General features: G+C 37.9%; 2 protein-coding genes across 3 annotated transcripts in view; one reads left to right on the top strand and one right to left on the bottom strand.

Annotated features, from left to right (window-relative positions):
* Positions 1 to 9,447, top strand: part of fgf2 (fibroblast growth factor 2 L homeolog) — a gene marked incomplete at its 5' end in the record, with an annotated part of 39,319 nt that extends 29,872 nt beyond the window's left edge. The window contains 1 exon segment of the mRNA NM_001099871.1: positions 8,949 to 9,447. Within this exon segment, the coding sequence (NP_001093341.1) occupies positions 8,949 to 9,134 (186 nt within the window). The 3' untranslated portion in view covers positions 9,135 to 9,447.
* nudt6.L (nudix hydrolase 6 L homeolog) lies at positions 8,838 to 20,615 on the bottom strand. Of its 2 annotated transcripts, none has more exons than XM_018268965.2 (5): positions 20,139 to 20,276; positions 18,565 to 18,768; positions 14,131 to 14,186; positions 11,046 to 11,100; positions 8,838 to 9,843 (listed from the first exon to the last, which is right to left on the bottom strand). In XM_018268965.2, the coding sequence occupies exons 2-5, from the start codon at positions 18,707 to 18,709 to the stop codon at positions 9,446 to 9,448; spliced, it is 654 nt and encodes a 217-aa protein (XP_018124454.1). In that variant the 5' UTR covers positions 18,710 to 18,768; positions 20,139 to 20,276; the 3' UTR covers positions 8,838 to 9,445.
* Between the last annotated feature and the right edge of the window lie 17 nt (positions 20,616 to 20,632).

The raw sequence follows: 20,632 nt of genomic DNA, 5'->3' as shown, positions 1-20,632 counted from the left end.
TCGTTGCTATCTGCCTGGTGTTTTACTGCCCTGAATGGTTTATGACGACTTATGCCAAAGTTATTCATAGTAAAGAAAGATAACAGAAATACGACCACAGTGTAGTAATAAGAGCATGTTGTGTCATTTCACCCTGGCTTCTGCTAGCTGGAGGTTTCAAAGTGGTGGGAAAATTAATGGGCAACGTATTGAAATCATCAATCTGCCAGTGCTCTGAATAACTAAAAGATATGTATTTACACCCACATATCAGTCTAGAGCTCTGGCCTGACCACAATATAAGCAAGATGATATGACACCTAAAACTTTGACTCTCTGTAAAAGCCAGGATTAATGCTAAACATATGCAGCCTTTCACTGTATGATTACCAAGTGCACATTTTTATAATCATATTCTAGAACTAGTCAATCATTGTTTAATTTCCTGAGTCAAGTGACAGCATGGAAATCAATCGGAGCCCAAGTGGAAAAAGTAGTACAAGTTCATTCAGCGTCAGTGTTTTTTCCTGGCTTTTGCTCGACACAGATACAGTCAGTCCACATATGACATCTTTTTCCGTGTGGCTTATATTTACGTGCTGGATAGAACACATTTAAATGCCAGTGAAACCCCAGACCTATAATTGTTGTTGAAGAAATATGGGATCCATTAGGAATATAGCACTTTGTGTTACAAAACGGCAATAATCCATAAACTAAATCCATATAGTTTCCTCTTCTTTATTATGAGACCGACAGCAAATGTAACAGGAGTGGCAAGTGTTGCTGGAAAAATATTCCCATGGCTTTTCATATAGTCCCAGTAGCTCCTCTGGCTTGTGCTACTCAGCACTGGTGGAAAACTGTAACAGGGAAGTGATTGTAGTGCCTGGGATTATTAAGCCTATATTACTATACATGCTCAGGCGTGTTGGGGACTGTGCCAGGGGGATTAAGTGATTTGCCCAAAGGAGAAGACAAACACAAGCTTTCATGAGTCAGTGCCCTGAGCCCCTATTTTCCATTTTGTGTAGGAAGAGAAGAAGGGTTGACCAAACCTCTACCTGAGCAGTGAATACAGCATTAGGACTCCACTATTGTGGATAGGACTTCTACTGCCAATATATCATAGTGGTAGCAGCAATAGTTTAGTACGTTATCATAATATGTCTGGTCTCCCTAACACCACCATGACACAGCAACATATATAAGTACTAAGTATTTGGACGTGCCTCTTTTATAAAAAGGACAACCCATATTTGGGAACAGTGTGAGTAGATACACAAGAAATTATTTTTCAACCTTACTTACTATGTAATTATACCAAAAAAATATTTCCCCTGTTCTATGTAACTGTCTCTGAGATCTTACGAACACATTATTCCAATCTTCATATTTTAAGCTACAACAATTCACCCCACACTTTACTAAACATACCTTAGGCATGTCAAACATGTATTTTCATATATGCTTTATAAGCTAATAAATAAAAATAGTAGTAGTCAGACTTGTTACGTATTTGTTTTGGTTTAAACAAATCCATCAAGTTTGACCCCTACAAAGGAACTCCAGTGTACAAATAAATGTATATGTGTGTTATATATAAACTGTATACCAATACCTATATTAACTAGCTGTAGATCTATAAGATCACAATAGCTTTGCATATTATGCTTGTTCAAGAAATCACCCAAGCCATTCTTAAAGGCATTAATAGAATCTGTCATCACAACATCACCCAGCAGTGCATTCCACAACCTCACTGTCCTCACTGTGAAGAAACACCTACGCTGCTTCAAATAAAAGTTCTGTCCCTCTAACTAGTCTAAAGGTCTCACATTCTATGATCCCCCATCTATAATGTCCTCTATTGTATTCTCAAATCAATCAATCATGTCCCTACTCAAGCACCTTTTCTCCAGGGAAAACAACCTCAAACTTAATAGTCTACCCTCATAGTTTAATTTGTCCATCCCGCTAACCAGCCTGCCTAGCTGGGGCCGGTATTACAAATTTACCGTACAAATTTATGTAGCTGCTGTTAATTTGTAATACCCTTAACAAAAGCCCTTGGCCCTCTGGTGGAAACGTACCTTTTCTTCATCTTCTTCACCTCCTCTCGTGATGTGACCCGCCCCTTTTGCAGCATGACCCCATGGCTCCGCCCCTTTTTGCGGCACGGCCCATCCAGTACCGTAACTAGAGGGGAGCGGGCCCTGGTGCGTGACGCGCAGCCGGACCCCTGCCCCGCTCCGTACTGCCCGCATTTCAGTGGCGCACGGGCTGCCGGGGGGCCCTGAGGGGGGTGCGGGCCCTGGCCCATTTGCACCCCCTGCTCCCCCAGTAGTTCCGCCACTGGGCCCGCCCATTTAGTTACCGCCCCCACCAGTGGCCGGTAATTTTTTTTTAAAAAGGTGGCAACCCTGCTTACCAGTTTAGTTGCACGTCTCTGCACTCTCTCAGGCACATTTAGTATATCCTTCTTGACGACTGGAGCCAAAACCTGCCCTGCCTATTCAAGGTGAAGCCTTATTAGGGACCTATAAAGAGGCAAAATTATGTTTTCACCTCTCAAGTTTATGTAATTTTATGCAAAATGGTACTTTATTTGCTTTAGTGGATAATGAATGACACTGCCTATCGTTACACAGCTTGTTAGCCACAAAAATCCTTGGATTATTCTTTGTTAACTAGCATTTGTTGTTTCTACCAATCTGCATAATCTTGCAGTTATCCACACTGACCCTCATTTGCCAATTTGCTGCCCAGTTTTTCAATTTAATTAAATCACGCTCCAAAGTGGCAGCATCCTGCATAAAACTGTTTTGCACAATTAAGTATCAAAAATAAAATAGATACAGTATTTTCAATGTCCATCTCAAAGTCATTTATGAGCAAATTAACAAGCAAAGGACCAAAGACAGAGCCCTTCACTAACAATAGGGGTCTAATTAAAGGGCATGTATAGACAAAAAAAATAAATCCCATTTTTACTTTAATGAAAAAGAACCCTATCTCCAATATACTTTAATTAAAAAATGTGTACAGTTTTTATAAGAAACCTGACTGTATGCAGTGAAATTCTCCCTTCATAAGAATTGTCAGACTCAGCTGTTGAAACTGAACTTCGATTATAGGTGGAAATCACAGAATCTGAAATATCTGGGCATCTTCATTACTGCACGATATGACACCCTTTATAAGGCAAATTATGGGGTACTGTGGAAGTCTCTGACAAGTGAGATACATAAATGGGGGAGGTTAAACTTGTCGTGGTTTGGCAGAATTGCCACATTGAAAATGATCATCTTGCCTTGACTTTTGTATTTCTTCGAGACTCTGCCAATAGCTATACCTAGACCGGCCCTACAGAACTTCCAAAATCTATGCTATAAATATATATGGGGGGGTAAGAGACAACGAATACGTAGGGGGGTGTTGCAAACTCGGCGGACACAGGGAGGACTAGATGTGCCGGACTTTTATACATACTATTTAGCCACACAGGTTAGGCAAACAATACAGTGGTCCTTTAAGTTTGCATATACTAAATGGATGGAAATAGAGAAACTAGTTCTCGCCCTGATTCACCCGAGCACATTACTATGGTCCGAACATACTATTAAATTAGCAACCATGGCCCCGCGTACTATATCGTTCACAAAACAAATTTGGTCCAAATGTAAAAATAGATTGGTCCCGGCGGATAGAACGAGCCCCCTTACTCCCTTCCTCTTTACTGAAGCATTTCCTTTAGGACTGGAAAAACAGTTTGTTCAACTTTGGCAACATACAACTGCACATCAGCTTGTCAATTTATTTGACCTCCGTACTAAGAGTTTCCTAGACAAACAACAGCTGATAGAAGGGCATGAGCTCCTTGGGCTCAAAGACTATATGTATTATCAGTTGAGGCACTACGTTAAATCCCTATGCTGCACTATGAAACTACCAGATTTGTCCATATTTGAGAAATTGTGCACTAAAGTGGGGGAGCGGAAGGGCCATATTTCCCAGCTATATAAGGAACTAATTTCCTATGATGTAGAAGACCCCCATTTGTACATGCAACTCTGGGATAGAGATTTGGAAACTCATATCACCGTCGATCAATGGGAACGAATTTGGGCTAATGCTACCAAAACCTCCATATGCACGACTACTAAAGAGAATATTTACAAGGTATTGTTTAGGTGGTATCATACCCCAGCCCTTTTGCATAAATTCTCCCCCACTATACCACCGAATTGTTGGAGATGTGGCGCCTCACCAGCCACATTGTTCCATATGTTCTGGACATGTCCCCTAATAACCACTTTGTGGTCCACGGTACAAATATTGGTGACGAAGGCTACTTGCCTAGATTTACATAGAGACCCCCTGACTTACCTACTGGGTCATCCGGTGTTAGGTGTAGGGAAAAGACTGCAGAAAGTACTAAACTGTATATTTACGGCAACGAGGTGTTTAATTGCAGCTCGATGGAAAGATCCTACACCCCCATCATTATGGGACCTGATTAATAGAATAGAACAGGTGAGACGTATGGAATATTTAACTGCTATACTACATAACACTTCATTAGCTACAGAGGAGGACTGGTTTATGTGGAACTCTTATTGCTCTGAACTCCAAAAGGAGGTATAGCAACCAAGAAGGACGTTGGGCTTTTAGACACTACTCTCTTTCCATACTCCATCCCTGTTGGGTGCCTCTTCCTCTCATGAGGAGGGGGGACCGGATAGACTCTTAACATTGGAACGCATTACGGATCTCCCTACGTTTATAGCACTATGAGGTGAAGTTCTTGCTCTCAGATGAGATGCACTGCTCAGTACCACGCATTTTGCCTTTTCTTTTTTGAGTTGTTCTTTTCTGTTTAATTTTTGTTTACTGTGGATATTGTCAATGAATGACCATATGCATAATGTATGTCTACATTGTACCTTTCTGAAACTGGTTGTGTACCGCTTTATTTGTTTCTGATTCTGTGAACTTCAATAAAAACACAGTTGAAAAAAAAAAAAGAATTGTCAGACGGTCCCTAACTGCTCTGCAGAGAACAATCATACTTATGAACAGCAGGGGGAGCCCCCGCTTACTTCCCAGCCATGCAGAACTCAAGCAGCTTTTCTTTCCCTGTAGAGCAGTTGGCGATTTGTATTGGATTTTATTTTTGCCTTTACATTCCCTTTAATGTTTTCAACTCCAGCTGCAGTGACAAAGATCATGGAGCCATATTTAAACAGATAAACAGTTTGAATTAAACAATACAAAAACTATAAAATCCACATTACATGACAACACAGGACCGAGTGCAGTCTGTCTATTCTGATTATTAATCAGCCTTGCTGTATCGGCTTCTGGCAGATATTTGACTTGTGCTGTTTTGATGATCCCAAAGCAGCCCAGACCACACTGAGCATGTGCACAGTCTTGGTCTTGCAAAGATGTTTAAAAAAGTTACAAGATGGTAACTCCCTGTAGCCATCTTTGAAAGCATAAATCATTTGTTTGATTAGGATTGTGGTGCAGTAAGTTCATGTTTATGTTTAGTATACAAAATACAGCATTTCTAGCATTATTCTATTTTAGACTTTACTTCCTCTTAAATGCTTAAAAAATACTCCATTTACAACTACTCGTTGGTATCTATCCTTCAGCCAGTTGTTTATCCAAGCACAAATATTATCCACTAGGTCATTGCATTTGGTCGGATATAGTCCTTACAGTCTTGGTTGACCCTATCATTCTTTTTACTCATTACATCTGTCTTTTACATTCAGATTCCAAGTCTTATCTTAAGCTTGCAAATTGCAATTATTCCAACATTAGCTAATATATCATACGCAGTTTCCCGAAGTTCTGCTTGAATCAGACTCCCTTCTGCTCATTGTCCTGTGATTGAACTTTAGATCTCTAGGGAATGATTCTTTTGCAATGGTTACTTTTACAGTAAAAAATGTTTGGTTTTCAGCTTTCTGAAATCAATTTGCTATTATTTTGAGAAATAATTATATTTTATGGTTGCCAGTAGAAATGTGAATTGCTACCAGTGATTTGACCCATCTACCGGGACACACAAGTATCAGCATTGTTTTCGAATAGACAGTGATTTATGGTTATAAATCCAAGTTTATCAGACTATATAACCTTGCATATGTGCATAAAAAATCATTATACAGTTTATATATCATTCATTTACAGAATTATACAAATTTTTTTAAAGGAATTGTTCAGTATAAAAATAAAACTGGGTAAATAGGCTGTGCAAAATAAAAAATGTTTCTAATATAGTTAGCTAGACAAAAATGTAATGTATAAAGGCTGGAGTGATTGGAAGTCTAACATAACGGAACAGAATACTACTGCCTGCTTTGCAGTAAAATCCTGCGTGGAACCAATTTCTAAGACCCGACCCAGCAACCCGCATATTAACCCACTTTGATCCACTACCTGACCGACCCGCAACTGCCTTATCCACAACTGACTCACAACCCACTGACCACCATCAAACAGGAAGTGACATAATCAAAAGTGGGCGGGGATAGAAACAAGTTTTGTAAAATTTTAAAAGGAGTAAAATATAGACAGTTCAACATAAGATAAGAAATTTAGATGAGACCCGCAACCCGCATCTGAAAATCCTACCCTCATTCCGCAGGGTACCCAGGTACTGCATGACTCTATACAAGTGCCCCCTCCCCCTTAAAGTTGCTGACTAACTCAGAGTTAGAGAGCTGAAAAGCAGGAAGTAGTGTTCTGGCTATTATGTTAAGACATCCAGTCACTCCAGCCTTTATACATTAAATTTTTGGCCAACTAACTATATGAGAAACTTTTTATTTTGTACATACAATCTATTTACCCAGTTTTTATTTTTACACTGAACTGTTCTTTTAAATGTCTAATTGCTAAGATCACTGATTTACTAATATTTATGATAAAAATGTAAGTAAATTGTGCTCAAATTAGAGCTCCACCTGGCCCGCTTACTTCAACATTAGTGTGTGTGTGGCATTTGTATGTTCATTTGCGTTTTACATGAGTTTTTTAGGCATTGTGTAATATACTTCAGAAGTCTTCTGGTAAGTTAATGAATTCTAATTAAATTGCCCTGTGGTAGGATTTTAGACTACTATTACTACTAAGTACTGGTGTAAGAAGTAACATTAGTTGTAAAGTACATACATACATACATAATACTCTGGGAGCATGTTTTATTTTATAATCTGGCCCTGAAGGTAGACCATAAATTTTTCATACCTCGAATGAACTCACAACTCGAATGGTTTCTTATTTAAAAAAAAACTTGAATGGAAATACTCGATCCAGTGAGTTCAAGTTGCGAAACTTGTATTGAACGAGTTTTCAGGCAAAAAACTCAAACATCATGAAGGTTATCAACATTTTCAAATGGTTCAAGGGACCTCTGCCATTAACTCGAACATGACCTTGACAGGTTTTAGACGGTGTATTTTCTGATTCAAGCTATTTCCAGGGTTGGGGTATAATAAATCTTGAAAAATTCAAGTTTTTTTTAACCCGAAAATTCGAGTTAAAACTCTAAAACTCAACTCTAAAACTCGAGTTTTCATGGAAAACAAAACTTGAGTCTTAATAAATAACCATTCTAATGAGTACATATATGTGTGTGTGTGTGTTATAGAGCTTTTCCAACTGATTAAAAATAAAGTCTCCGGACTCTGGGAGATGATTCATTCACAAGTGTAATGCAATTGAAATAGCTGATAGTATGCTACTTATCTTGAAGAGCTTTGGGCAATTGACCTACCTGGGTATAAAGTTTTTTATGACAAACATAATGTCCGTTTAATAAGAGATTTGTATTTCCCACAAACAAACATCATAAAGGCATAATAATAACATCTTTGCAAAATCTTTGCTATTTCTCCATCTTTCCTTTCAGATGAGTGATATCATGTGTTAAGAATTTCAGTGAAATGTTTGGCTAGACAGTGAGGCAACTATGACAGGGTTGTTGGCTTTAGGAAGGAGTTTTCCATATCCAAGGTGAGCAGCAGCTAGCCGCTATTTAGGAAATATGGCAAGTGTTTCCTTTATCTGCAATATGGAAACTTCCATTAACCTGTTGCATTCTGTTTTACACATATCTATTCAAAGGCAGTGCTTCCATTACACTCCTCCTGTGGCTTCTAGTGAGACTTAATTTTAAGGTCAGTGTAATTTCACTAAGAATTAAATCAGAATGAAATTCCCAAGGATTCCTTGACTAGTTTTCCTGTGATGCCAGAGAAAATGATGCACTATCATCGGGAGTTTCTTAAAGGAGAAGGAAAGCTACTGAAGCAGTTTATTGCCAATAGCTACAATACTGCAAGCTATAACACTATATTTATTCTGTAGAATGCTTTACCATACCTGAGTAAACAGCTCTAGAAGTTCTCTCTGTTTGTTTAGGATAGCAGCTGCCATATTAGCTTGCTGACATCACTTCCTGCCCGAGTTTCTCCCTCCTCAGCTCTGGGCTCAGATTACAGCAGGAAGGGAAGGGGAGCAAACGGAGCATGCTCAAGACCTAGCCCTGGAGGATTAAGCTGAAAACAGGAAGTCTGATACAGAAGCCCATGTGTGCACAATAGAAGGAAATAAATGCAGTGTTTCTTTTGACACTTTGATGGTTTACTGGTGTATTTATATAGACCTGAAGCTTACTTCATTTTAGCCTTTCCTTCTCTTTTAAGGACTGCATTGTGCATTGGTATAGTTGCCAAAATGTGTAAATCATTTTCAAGGATACTTTGTTTTGCACATGATCTTGTCATGGAATTCTGAACTAACAAAGAGTCAGAACCCCGAAAAAAGAAATCAAAGAGTTAAATCATAGAGGGAGTTTATTAATGAAGTGATTCACTGCACCATTTTCATTTTCCATTGACAGAATTTCATGTTTTAATTTGTAACACTTCCATGGTTTTTTTTTTCAGAGGTGTATAACAGATGAATGCTTCTTTTTTGAACGACTGGAAGCTAATAACTACAACACTTACCGGTCTCGGAAATACAGCAGCTGGTATGTGGCACTAAAGCGAACCGGGCAGTACAAAAATGGATCGAGCACTGGACCGGGACAAAAAGCTATTTTATTTCTCCCAATGTCCGCAAAGAGCTGATCTGAAATGACTGATTTTTTTAGGTCAAGAGAAACCCTTTCTAAGACCAGAAAATCCTTTTATATCTGTAATATTAAATGTGAGGCTGAGGTACAGCATTGTTTTATTGTATATTTGTGCAGGCTCTTGAGCTAGTGTTTGAGAGTGATGAAACTAAACTACAGTTGTCCACTCAGTATTTAATCTACACGTTAATATATTGAATATTATACATGCATTTCTAAATTAAGTGTCTGGAATTTTTACATGAAAATTCCTTAAATACTATAAAAGTAGAGTACCGTAGTAAAAGGAGAATTAAAATGTGAAGCTTATAAAAGGGTGGCACTTCCTTCATAGGTCTCTGGTAGTTCTTTATGGTAAAGTGAATAGAAAAGCCCTGAGTAAACAGCTGGGAATGTCCTCATGGTTAGGTCAACCAGATGGAAGCCTTCGTTATACCCGTAGAGTAGAAGCTTAGCAACTCTGCTTGTGATGATGGTTGTATTACTACAATAGGCAAGCTCTTGTAGATCCATCCATTCACACTTCAAGCATTCCTGATGGCAGAAGTTTATAGTGTATGACAATGGCTTTAAGCGACAAATGATGTACAGATCAGACTTCCCAAAGGCCCCAGGGTGATTATGCTGCTGTCTTATGCTTAATAAGGACTTAAACTCCGAATGAATACCAGTCTCTTCAAGAACTTCCCTAACTGCTGTAGCTCCTAGAATGGAAAGAAAAGAACAACATTTGCTGTAAGTACAGCAGCAACATTCCAAAATACTTGGTTTTTGCTTTCAAAACAGAACACAGACTGTTGCTCACACATACAAAGGATATAATATGCCGTTTGTACCACATTTATTGTTGATTCTACTTTTGATAACAGCATTTTACTGTTTAGTGCACCATAGTGACACAATTCCTACAACCCTTCTGAACAAGCGTGTAAAACATTACAGACATTATCATTTTAAAAGGGGCGTACTCCGTTTGCAAAAATAATTTCGTGAAACAAGTACAGAATTTCAGGTGAAAATCTTAGACGGATGTTGACTGAGCACAACAGTGTGTCAGACAGAAACTTTTACAATTGAAAAGTGTATTACTACATGGCTCACACATTGCTGTTCTTTTTGCACACTTACTAGTATATACTCCAGTGCTAAGCTACCATGCAAACATCTATTTCTCCATGGTAACAACTATATTTAATAAAGGGCTTTGTGCTTGATGTGGCTCTCCAGGGGATTTCTCTGGCCCTCAGTCTGCTTTGTATGACATGATCATTTTATAATATATTCTGGCCCTCAGGCATGTGGTATAAGAAATAATCAACCCACTACATATAAAAAGTTAAACAGCACTGATTGAAAGGACAAGGACCACCCCCATACCGCTCTTCCTTCTCCCTCCACAGCAACATGAAGGACTTCTCCTTCCCCTACATTGGATGTAAAGCAGCTAGACATGGTGGCCGGTTATCTCATTTCACTACATTCTAAGGCCAGGAATGCAAGGAGTGGGCAACCTATGAGTGAGCCCTTGTGTTTGGGGAGGGAGAAGGTGGGGCCTAGGCATGGGGGAACTTTTTTCCTTGTTCTTACTCAAAAGAAGAAGCCCATTTGGCAGTTTCACTTGGTGCTTAACTATTTTATGTTGACATGATATAAGAAGTAGTAGAAATTACACAAACTGCTTTAATTAAATTGATTATATAGAAGATAAATTAAAATTACTATAATAAGGAAGGTGTGCTTTTGGGTGAATATTCTATTCAGCTATAAAAGCAACATAGGGATCCTCAGAGAACCACAAACACTTTAATAGGAAGAAAGGCTTATTTTGCATAAGAAGGAAAAATATATATTAAAAAAAAGTTATATTTTCATAAAAAACATGAGTGAAAACATTTTTAACATTTACCTATGTCTTCCCCTTGATCAGAAAGCCCTCCAGGAAACTTCCATGCGTTTACTGTCTGTATTAAAAAAAAAAAACGGTTACTCCTCTGTATTAAAATGTTTGTTACATTTTGAAAAAACTATTTTATTTAACACATACATTAGGAATATCTGCATTTATTCCCACACCCATATTTGTCACTATGTATATTACTGGGTACTTTCATCTCCACCTGATTTTTATTCTTGTTAAAGGGGTTGTTCATCTTTGAGATAACTTTTAGTATAGACTGATATTCCGACACAATTCACAATTGGTTTTCATTTTTTTATTATTTAAGGTTTCTTAGTTATCTATCTTTTTATGCAGCAGCTCTTTAATTTACAATTTAAGCAATCTGGTAGCTAGGGTCCAAATTACCCTAGCAACCATGCATTGATTTGAATATGAGACAGGAATATGAATAGGAGAGGGCCTGAATAGAAATAAAAATTAGAAATAACAATACATGTGTAGCCTTACAGAGCATTTGCTTTTTAGAAGGGGTCAGCGACGCCCATTTGAAAGCTGCAAAGAGTCAGAAAAAAAAAGCCAATAACTATAAAAAAAAAAATTATGAAAACCAATTGAAAAGTTGATTAGAATTGGCCGTTCTATGACATAATAAAAGTTACCTTAAAGGTGAACCACCCCTTTAAGGTTTGCATCTATGGTGTAGGTATAATGAGATACACATATTCAATCAGCAAACTGAAGAAATCAATAACAACCTGCAATAGTTTCCCGTTTAGGGGCAGCAGCCATCATTAAATAATGTTACTAGGCGATTACACAAATAAAAGCCTATTCACAACAGATCCAGTGCTTTTTCATCTACACTCTACTGTATATAGATAATCAATGAACAGCTATCGGGATCTTTTAGTGCATACTGCCAGCTCTGTATGTAGTAGGGAGAAAGTTAAAGGAAGTTGAAAATGTTGTGAAAATGCTGTACAGGTAGTATATACTTAAAGGCCTAATAAAGCCCTTGGGAAAACAAAGTTATCCATTACATAATGCTAATGAATCCCTCTGTCTATAAAATCATCTTTGTAAAAAGAGTTTCAAACCACACCACCCACACTCCCCAATATGGCCCTGACCAACATATGGCTGTACAAGAAGATAATGCCATGTGTCTGCTTGCACAAGTTGTAAAAGAAAACATTCAGCAGAACAGACAGTCAATGCTGACTTATAATACATGGATTACTGTGGCCACAGAGAACATACAGATATAAATCCTTATGTCAACCTTCACTGATCACTGTAAAGTTAGTGTCACATACTGAAGCACAAGTAATAAACTCTTATCCAGTACTGATGTTTTATTACAACAATGCTGCTAGCCAGAGAGATACTTGTAACTTGCAGAAGCTGCTATCTGAAGGTAGTAAAGGGACTCTTTTTGGATATATTTTATCACCAAGACATTTTACTATAAAAGTATTTAATCCTTTACATAGATGTTAATGTGTAGTGTGTTCTTTTGGGCACTGAAATCAGTGATGTGTTTATATTTGTACTTAATAAAAATGTATTTCATGCAATAAATATAATAAAAAATAATTTGAATACATCTGGCAGCTGTAATTCTTTATTTTTTTAAATATTCACGTTTGCTACTCATGGTAGAAATGTATTTGAGCTGTGATTGTGAATAGGCGTATACATACTAATAACAGTGTTAAAATATGCTTTCTAGTTCAAATTGAGGCTTGTCCAGGCCTGTGGGTCCTATTCTGGCTTTAAAGGAACAGTTCAGTATAAAAATAAAAACTAGGTAAATAGATAGGCAGTGCAAAATAAAAAAATGTTCAATATAGTTAGCTAGACAGAAATTTAATCTATAAAGGCTAATATAATACAGAACACTACTTCCTGCTTTTCAGCTCTCTTGGTTTCCACTGATTGGTTTAACCAATCAGTGACTTGAGGGGGGCACATGGGTAATAACTATTGTTTTTGAATCTGACCTGCATGCTAAGGATCAATTGAAAACTCACTGTACTCAACTCACTAAAAAAGTTAAAAAAGCAGGAAGTTGTATTCTGTTATGTTAGACATCCAGTCACTCCAGCCTTTATACATTACATTTTTGCCTAACTAACTATATTAGAAACATTCTTTATTCTTTATTTTGCACAATCTATTTATCCAGTTTTTATTTTTACACTTAACGTCTCCTTAAAAGGGATTTTAAAGGAGAAGGAAAGGCTTTGTGCACTTGGGGGTGCCTAAAATTTAGCTTCCCCAAATGCACAAAGCCTTTCCTTCTCCTTTAAGACACCAGCAAGCAAAAGGACTCAAACAACTTATTTAGGTTAATATAAGGTTATTAAACTTGTTTAGATTATTAAAACTGGACAACAGACATCTTGCATTAGATTAGATACCCTTTCACTACCTGGGGTAAATACTTCATCATAAATATTTAAGGCCACTATATCAGGTTTTCTCAATATATTGCTACTGTAAATACAGTATGAAGAAGTATATAAGTATTTTCCTCTGACTTCTATGAAGGGGTTTCTGACTCTGTAGTTTCAGAATAGTAAACAACTGCAAGACTAACATTTATAACACTTATAAAGACACGAATACAAGTATGGGACCTGTTATCCAGAATGTTCGGGACCTGAGGTTTTCAGATCTTCATACCTTAAGTCTACTATAAAATCACTGAAACATTAAATAAACACAATAGACTGGTTTTGCTTCCAATAAGGAATAATTACATCTTAGTTTGGATCAAGTACAAGGTACTGTTCTATTACTACAGAGTAGTACTGAGAAAATTTGGATTATTTGCATAAAATGGAGTCTATGGGAGACTGCCTTTCCATAATTTGGAACTTTATGGATAACAGATCCTATAGCTGTACTAGGAATCTTAGGTGTGGCTACTGAAGCTAAATATGAGAATGGCATAGCTGGGGGCTACAGACCTAAGCCTAAAAAAACGGCACAAGAATAAAAGTAACTTATTTACACTCAAATGTATATGTTCCCCAGCATAAAGTTAAACTGCCTGTATTCAATGAGATGATTTCATTTTACGTACCTTATTTCTGTCCTGTACAACCAAGACTTTCCCATTATCCTCATCTAATACAGCACCTGTAATGAAAAGAAAGGCAAAAGTCAGATCACTGTATTACCTACCATTTGGGGGTTGGCATTCAAACCTTTGTGCAGGTTCCTGTATCTGAATATATTCAAAAGGTATGAGAGTAGTCACTTTGTTGCAAAAGGATTGGGTTATGCTGTATGAATGAACTTAATGTAATAAAAACAGCTTAAAATATATTATAATGTAACACCAGATAGGTATTTAGAGGACCAGTAACAGACACTAAACGATAAAGGGCATTGTATTTATTTAAATAATAAAAATAAATTCCCTGCCCTGGTAACAACTATTCAAAACCCCCAGTGATTGGAGGAAAATGTATGTAATCCCTGCTTAACAAGTCAGTGATTCAGGGCATATGGAAGGTTCCCATAGCACAGTGTACCCCTAAAGATGCAATCTGATAGACACACATAAGCAGCAATTTCTGGCTGGAATTCTAGCTATAAACAAAGTATTCAGATTGCAGTGATACGAGTTCCTATATAAACCACAACCCAGAATTTTGTGGTACTGTATTAATAAAATTAATCAGCAGGGTTATTCAAATAAAACACACAAGAGCAGTGGGAATATACTTCACTGTGTGAATGAGAAACGAGTGTTCTCACAGGTCAATATTGCACCAGTACAGTAACCAATAGCTCCCAACCAGCAATTGGCTTGAATGGTCTACTGCAAGTTTTAAAACAAATGCAACTATTGAATCTGTACCTATGGGTCATTGTTTTAATTGCAGCTGGGTGAACAAAGCTCGCCACTCATTGGTTGCCAAGGAGCACTGCCCAGGTGCAAATTTGCCCAGTGTTAGTAAATGAGCCCCAAGGAAGCCTGTTCTTCTTCTCTGTTTTGTTGGTCATTATGGACTTTAGGACTACTGAACTGCTGAAGCATCTGAACTCGGCTGAATTTTAAAGCACCAGCAATGCCATAATAAATGAAAATATATATTTGCTTGCATATTGGTTTATGCAAACCCTAGATATTAACTAATCCGTAGCAACACATGTCCTATTTTATGAGAGAGGATTTCATTCTATATTCTGTAGAGAGCCTTGATTAATCTTTGACTCCTATTTATGTCCTGTGTAAGAACAAAAAAATATAATATTCAAGGCTATTGTTATACTAAAATCTATAGTTAGTATAGATATGGGTATATATAATTTATGTGAAGGTATGTAGGGATCAGTGTGTGTGTGTGGATAAATGCTGGATTTCATTTGGAGAGGTTAAACTTGGACTTTTTTCAACCCAAATTAACTATGTAAAATCAGTGTATTTTACAGAGCTTATCTGTTATGTAAAGTCGTGCCCCACAGACCAATTTCAACTTGAATATCTAACCCCATGGCTAAAGAGCATCTTATTTATATAAACCATAGTAGTGTTGCCTGAAGCTAATTTTTACCAGTGCAGGGTAACTGTACATTATTATATTTCGCTGCACACAAAACCTTTGCATGTTTAGGCATTACTAGAACTTTACTGGATTGTGATTGTTAATCGTTGCTTAGATGAAGTGGTTGAAACACTGCACAGAGCTAATTCCTAGAACCCTCCTGTTAGGCTTATGATGGGACAGTACCTCTTTAATTTGTCTGGAGTTTGGGATCTGCAGTCTTGAAGACTTCCCACAAATTTTCTACAGTTTCATGCAGCCCGAGGATGTTCCGTTTGTTTTGTATTGTTTTTTTTTTTTGCCGAGCACTTGCATAGCTGTTTTTAATTAGTGCTTGAGATCATCGTTCTGTTTAAGGGTGATATCTTCCCCCTACAGCCAAGAATGAAATAATAGTTCTCTCTCATCTCCTGTCAAACAAAGCCACTCACTGCATGATACTTTAGCCTAGGGACAGATGGACAATGGGACACTATGTCTCATGGTTTTCAAAAATGGCATCAGTGGGTAACCTACAGTCAGGCGATCCCTGCAGCTGAGATACTTGCTCGTAAACACTGAAGACCGACAACCCATACCTTCCCCTGAGACGCTCATGGGCAGAGCTGGACTATACTTAATCATATGAAGAACAGACTGTATTGTCACACTTTAAAAAAGAAAAATAGACTAAAAGAAATAGTGCATTTAGAAAGCTCCAGTTTTGTCTTTTCCCATTGATTTACACCATGCATTGCGGTCCCAGAAATATTGTATTATAAAGAGTTGGAGTGTTTCTAACGGTGTGGATATGTTCAAGTCACACTAATGAAATCCATTATTTTACTCTACCACATTGAAGACAATAGGACAAATTCAGTTGTGGAGTGAAAAAAGGTGTGAAATGCTCCAGAAATCAATGCCCATTTTAAGCGCCAACATATTCCGCAGCACTGCACAATTGAAGGGTGTTTACACTGAGAACACAGATTTACATGCAAAAACAATAACCAGTAACTGATACAAGAAATATAGAGGGCCCTGCCCAATAGAGCATGCAGTGCTTCTAAGCAGTAATAAAAATGCCAAAAAAATAGCTTTTTTTAAAATGAAAAAGCATGTACACAAATTTTCACGCAGAATTATGCCGGCTTCAAATGAGAATTAGTTACAAAGCATTATATCTGTGTAACCTGTAAAAACATGCTCAAACATGTCAACGGAGAAATGCCAAACAAGTCTGTTTATGCTGCCCTCTCCTGGTTGCACTCGGTAATTGTTATTGGAAAACCTGAGAAAATGTTTTGCAGTTAATTCATCTATAACTGATTAATATCTGGTAACAACAACAGAATGTAATTCTATCTATTTTCTTTTTTTCTGCATCGGCCAGGGTGCAGGCAAGGAAGAAGGCTGATGCAAGCATAGGGGCCGACTCTTGGCCAGAGGTTTTAATGCGGACTGAGAATCCGCTTTGTGTGAATATCTTTTTTTCAGTTCTGTTGGTTTCAAATAGTTTACCAGAAATAAAGTATTTTTCCAATTACTTTCTTTTTTCTATGTGTGACTGTTTTTTTAATATTCAAGTGTTATTTTCACCTTCTAAAGCAGCTGTGGGCGGGGGCTGCTGACTCATTAACTGTTCTAAATTAATACATGTAGTTAATACATTTATCTTTGTCCCTGCTGAGTAGAATCCCTGAGTTTAATTAAAGGCAGCTATTCAAATTGATACAATTGTTGCTAATACTCCAGAGACGCTACTGAGAAACGTATCAAGTAAATGTTGCAAAATTGTAACAGTTTAGAACCTGCGCTTGAATTATTGAGCTGCCAGACTCGGAACATCAGAGACAGGGACATTAAACTTCGATTTTGGAAAAACTTTAAAAAATAAAAATGCAAAGTAACTGAAAAAAGTCTTTATTTCTGGTGAACTATCTGAAAACAATTGAACTGAAAAAAAAGTGTTTGGAAGGCGAACAACCCCTTTAAGGGCAGAGACACATGTGAAGATTCGGGGAGATTAGTCGGCTGGTGACAAATCGCTTCTTCTTCGGGCAACTAATCTCCCTGTACTGCCTTCATGCCGGCTAGAATCTAAATCACCGGCGGGATGGCACTTGGATCGATTCGTTTTCCGAAGTCGCCCGAATTTTCCTCGTGAGGCAACTTCGGGTGACTTTGGAAAATGAAGCGCTCCAAGAGCCATCCCTCTGGTGATTTTGATTCTAGCCGGCGGGGAGGCAGTTCTGGGAGAATTTTTCCCCCGAAGAAGAGGCGATTTGTCGCCGGGCGACTAAATCTACCCGAATCTTCTCGCCTTTCTCTGCCTTTAGGCTACAGTAATGTCAGAGATAAGCATTAGTGGGTATAAAAATGCTGTAAACCACAACCTTACCAAAATGAAACCTTTAATATTTGACTCATCGTGCCTTGCTATAATTGATTTTTAAGATTGAGGGCTACTAAGAAAAGCTAAAATGTATCAGGGGTGGTTCACCTTCAAGTTAACTTTTAGTATGTTGTAGAATCGTCAATTCTAAGCAACCCTTCAATTGGTCTTCATTAATAATTTTTTTTAATGATTTGCCTTTTTCTTCTGACTCTTTCCAGATTTCAAATGGGATTCACTGACCTCATCTAAAAACGAATGCCTTGTAAGGCTACAAATGTATTTTTATTACTCATTTTTCTATTCAGACCCTTTCCTGTTCATATTCCAGTATCCTCTTCAAATCAATGCATGGTTGGTAGTGTAATTTGGACCCTAACAACAAAACTGATGACATTGCAGAGTGGAGAACTGGTGAATAAAAAGTCAAAAAAACACAATAACCACAACTAACAAAAAATGAAAACCAATTGTAAATATCACTCTCTACATCATACTAAAAGTTAACTCAAAGGTGATCAGTCCCTTTAACCTGTTGTAACCACACTGCATTGAACTGAGCACACTAATTAGGTCTATATAGACAAACCTGCAACCCCAACTTGGTGTGTAGCATATCCAGGTAGTTTGCTTGGTCCATCCTTTAACCAAAGAGTCAGCGTAGATTCATTGCGTTCAGCATGATGAAATGTAAATCCTTCAGAGGCAGCAATGGATATGAGTCTGCTTTGCATGATGGGAATATGCAGCCACACTGCAATCCTGCCGGCTGCCCTCCATTGTTTCACAGATTCTAATAGAAGGGAAAAAATTGTGAAAGTCATGTAACCCTATATTATATAGAGAATAAAGTGTTTTTGGGGTTCTACTAATAAAATTCAAATATGCCTCATTACATAGATCTATATGTTTAGTCTAACAGCAAGGCTTCCTTTGTCAGTATATTCTGAGATTTTGAAAGACAATATATATATATCATATCTAGTGTCAAATACTGGAATAATATATGTCATCAGTCTTTTTCATTGAAATGTTAATGTATGATTACAAAGTTTTTTTAAAAAAACTTCAAATGGAGATCTCAGTAAACAAATAAAAAGTAGTATATTTTTTGCATGCCATCTGACTTGTTTTTTCTTTTTATGGACCCTTGGACAGCAACGCATTCAGTTTGAGCACCACCTACATGATTAAGTGGTCAATGCAGAGCTGGGGATTGTTCCCCAAGTGTGTACGAATAAGATTTGGCCACCAACGTTATGGATAGGGTTGATACCTGGCCGGTATTTTACCGGCCTGGCTGGTAAAAATGATGGCTGATCCCAATGTTATTAATAGGGAAAAAAGAGAAATATATAGGAAGGCCGGTATTTTTTCCAGAAAAGGTGGCAACCCTAGTTATGAATCCACATCAGGATGATTTGATTATGCGGCCCCTGGGACAATTTTCACATAATAATGGAGTCCCATTTATGATATGAATAGGAGCCTGGGGATACCTGTCAGGAGAGGAATGCATCAACATGCTAATGTTGATCTCTGTATTTTCTAACCCGTCTGATGGGTTCCTGTTTATTTAAGGCAGATATTAGTTGGACAGGCTTCATACACAGGTCAATATGGTGCTGATTTGGACTGGAGAGACAGAATAGTCAGATGTTGTTAGTTATTTTATGTATCGGTGATTTACAACTTGAGTAGGACTATTGGGGGACAGGTTGAGAAGCCCCAGGAGTCTCATTAAAGAAGCAAAGTTTATGCAGATTGGCTGGGCAGGTAGGGGTCCCACAACTTTGTATGGCAAAGGTTTTCTTGAGAAAAATAAAGTTTGAGGGAGTCAAAATATACTTGTATCCAAATTTAACAGTGTAATGGGGGGGGGGGGAAGAGACAAATTGTGAATTTAATTTATAAAACATATACTGGTTTAGTGAAAGTCAGAACTAGCCCCCAAAACACAAGGATGTTATGCAAAGCCGGGGGTGCAGGGGAGGACAGGTTATATTTAGGCACCTAGATTGTCCTTGCCCATCAGTCACTTTACTATTGTAACTTTATAATTATTGTAAATGTTTGCCCCGCCTATAAGTACTGTTAATTAAAAGCACTGCATACAAGTACAGCTGTAATGATCTAGTTGTATAAATCGCAAGCAGACAGTACATTCCCATGGAGGTGCCACTTGCCGTGTAACCATGTCTCGAAAACTGCTTCCCCTAAATTGTGTGAGGGCTCCAGCCGCACTGTTACTCCCCCGAACTTGTCTACCTTGCCCCGTAGCTCTATATTGGGCCAAGAGAGACCGGGCTGCGAGCAAAAATGCCGCACTCTAAACCCACAGAGGAACCGAACGCATAGACGCTGCATCTTTCAGGGACACCGAGTTACACAAGTTAATTACAAACAAGCCAATAGCAAAGTACACGACGCCATGATTGTTATGGGTAGTCTGGAAGAAATTCAGCCCTTAGCGAAGCATCCCATAAAGCCCAGAAATACGAAAAATTGCAGTGCTGAGAACAGCAGTACAACTGGGGCGCCGCATGTGATCATTTCCATCGACCACATTAGAACGAAAAGTTCTTCAACTTTCTAAACTCCCGTGTTTGCCAGAATCTAGTATGGCTGCCACAGCTAAATCTCACTAGCCAATAGAA

This window comes from Xenopus laevis, chromosome 1L (genome assembly GCF_017654675.1).
Source record: "Xenopus laevis strain J_2021 chromosome 1L, Xenopus_laevis_v10.1, whole genome shotgun sequence".
Lineage (NCBI taxonomy): Eukaryota > Metazoa > Chordata > Amphibia > Anura > Pipidae > Xenopus > Xenopus laevis.
Note: the sequence above shows the minus strand (reverse complement) of the source record. Positions and strands in the feature narration are given on the sequence as shown.

What these genes read in the sequence shown, in the direction of transcription:
- nudt6.L (XM_018268965.2), bottom strand. Translation starts at nt 18,709, where the DNA reads ATGCAAAGCAGACTCATATCCATTGCTGCCTCTGAAGGATTTACATTT. An exon ending in ACACCAAGTTGGGGTTGCAG is followed by an intron (nt 14,187 to 18,564) that starts GTTTGTCTATAT and finishes TTTTCATTACAG; the next exon opens with GTGCTGTATTAGATGAGGAT. An exon ending in TGATCAAGGGGAAGACATAG is followed by an intron (nt 9,844 to 11,045) that starts GTAAATGTTAAA and finishes TTTCCATTCTAG; the next exon opens with GAGCTACAGCAGTTAGGGAA.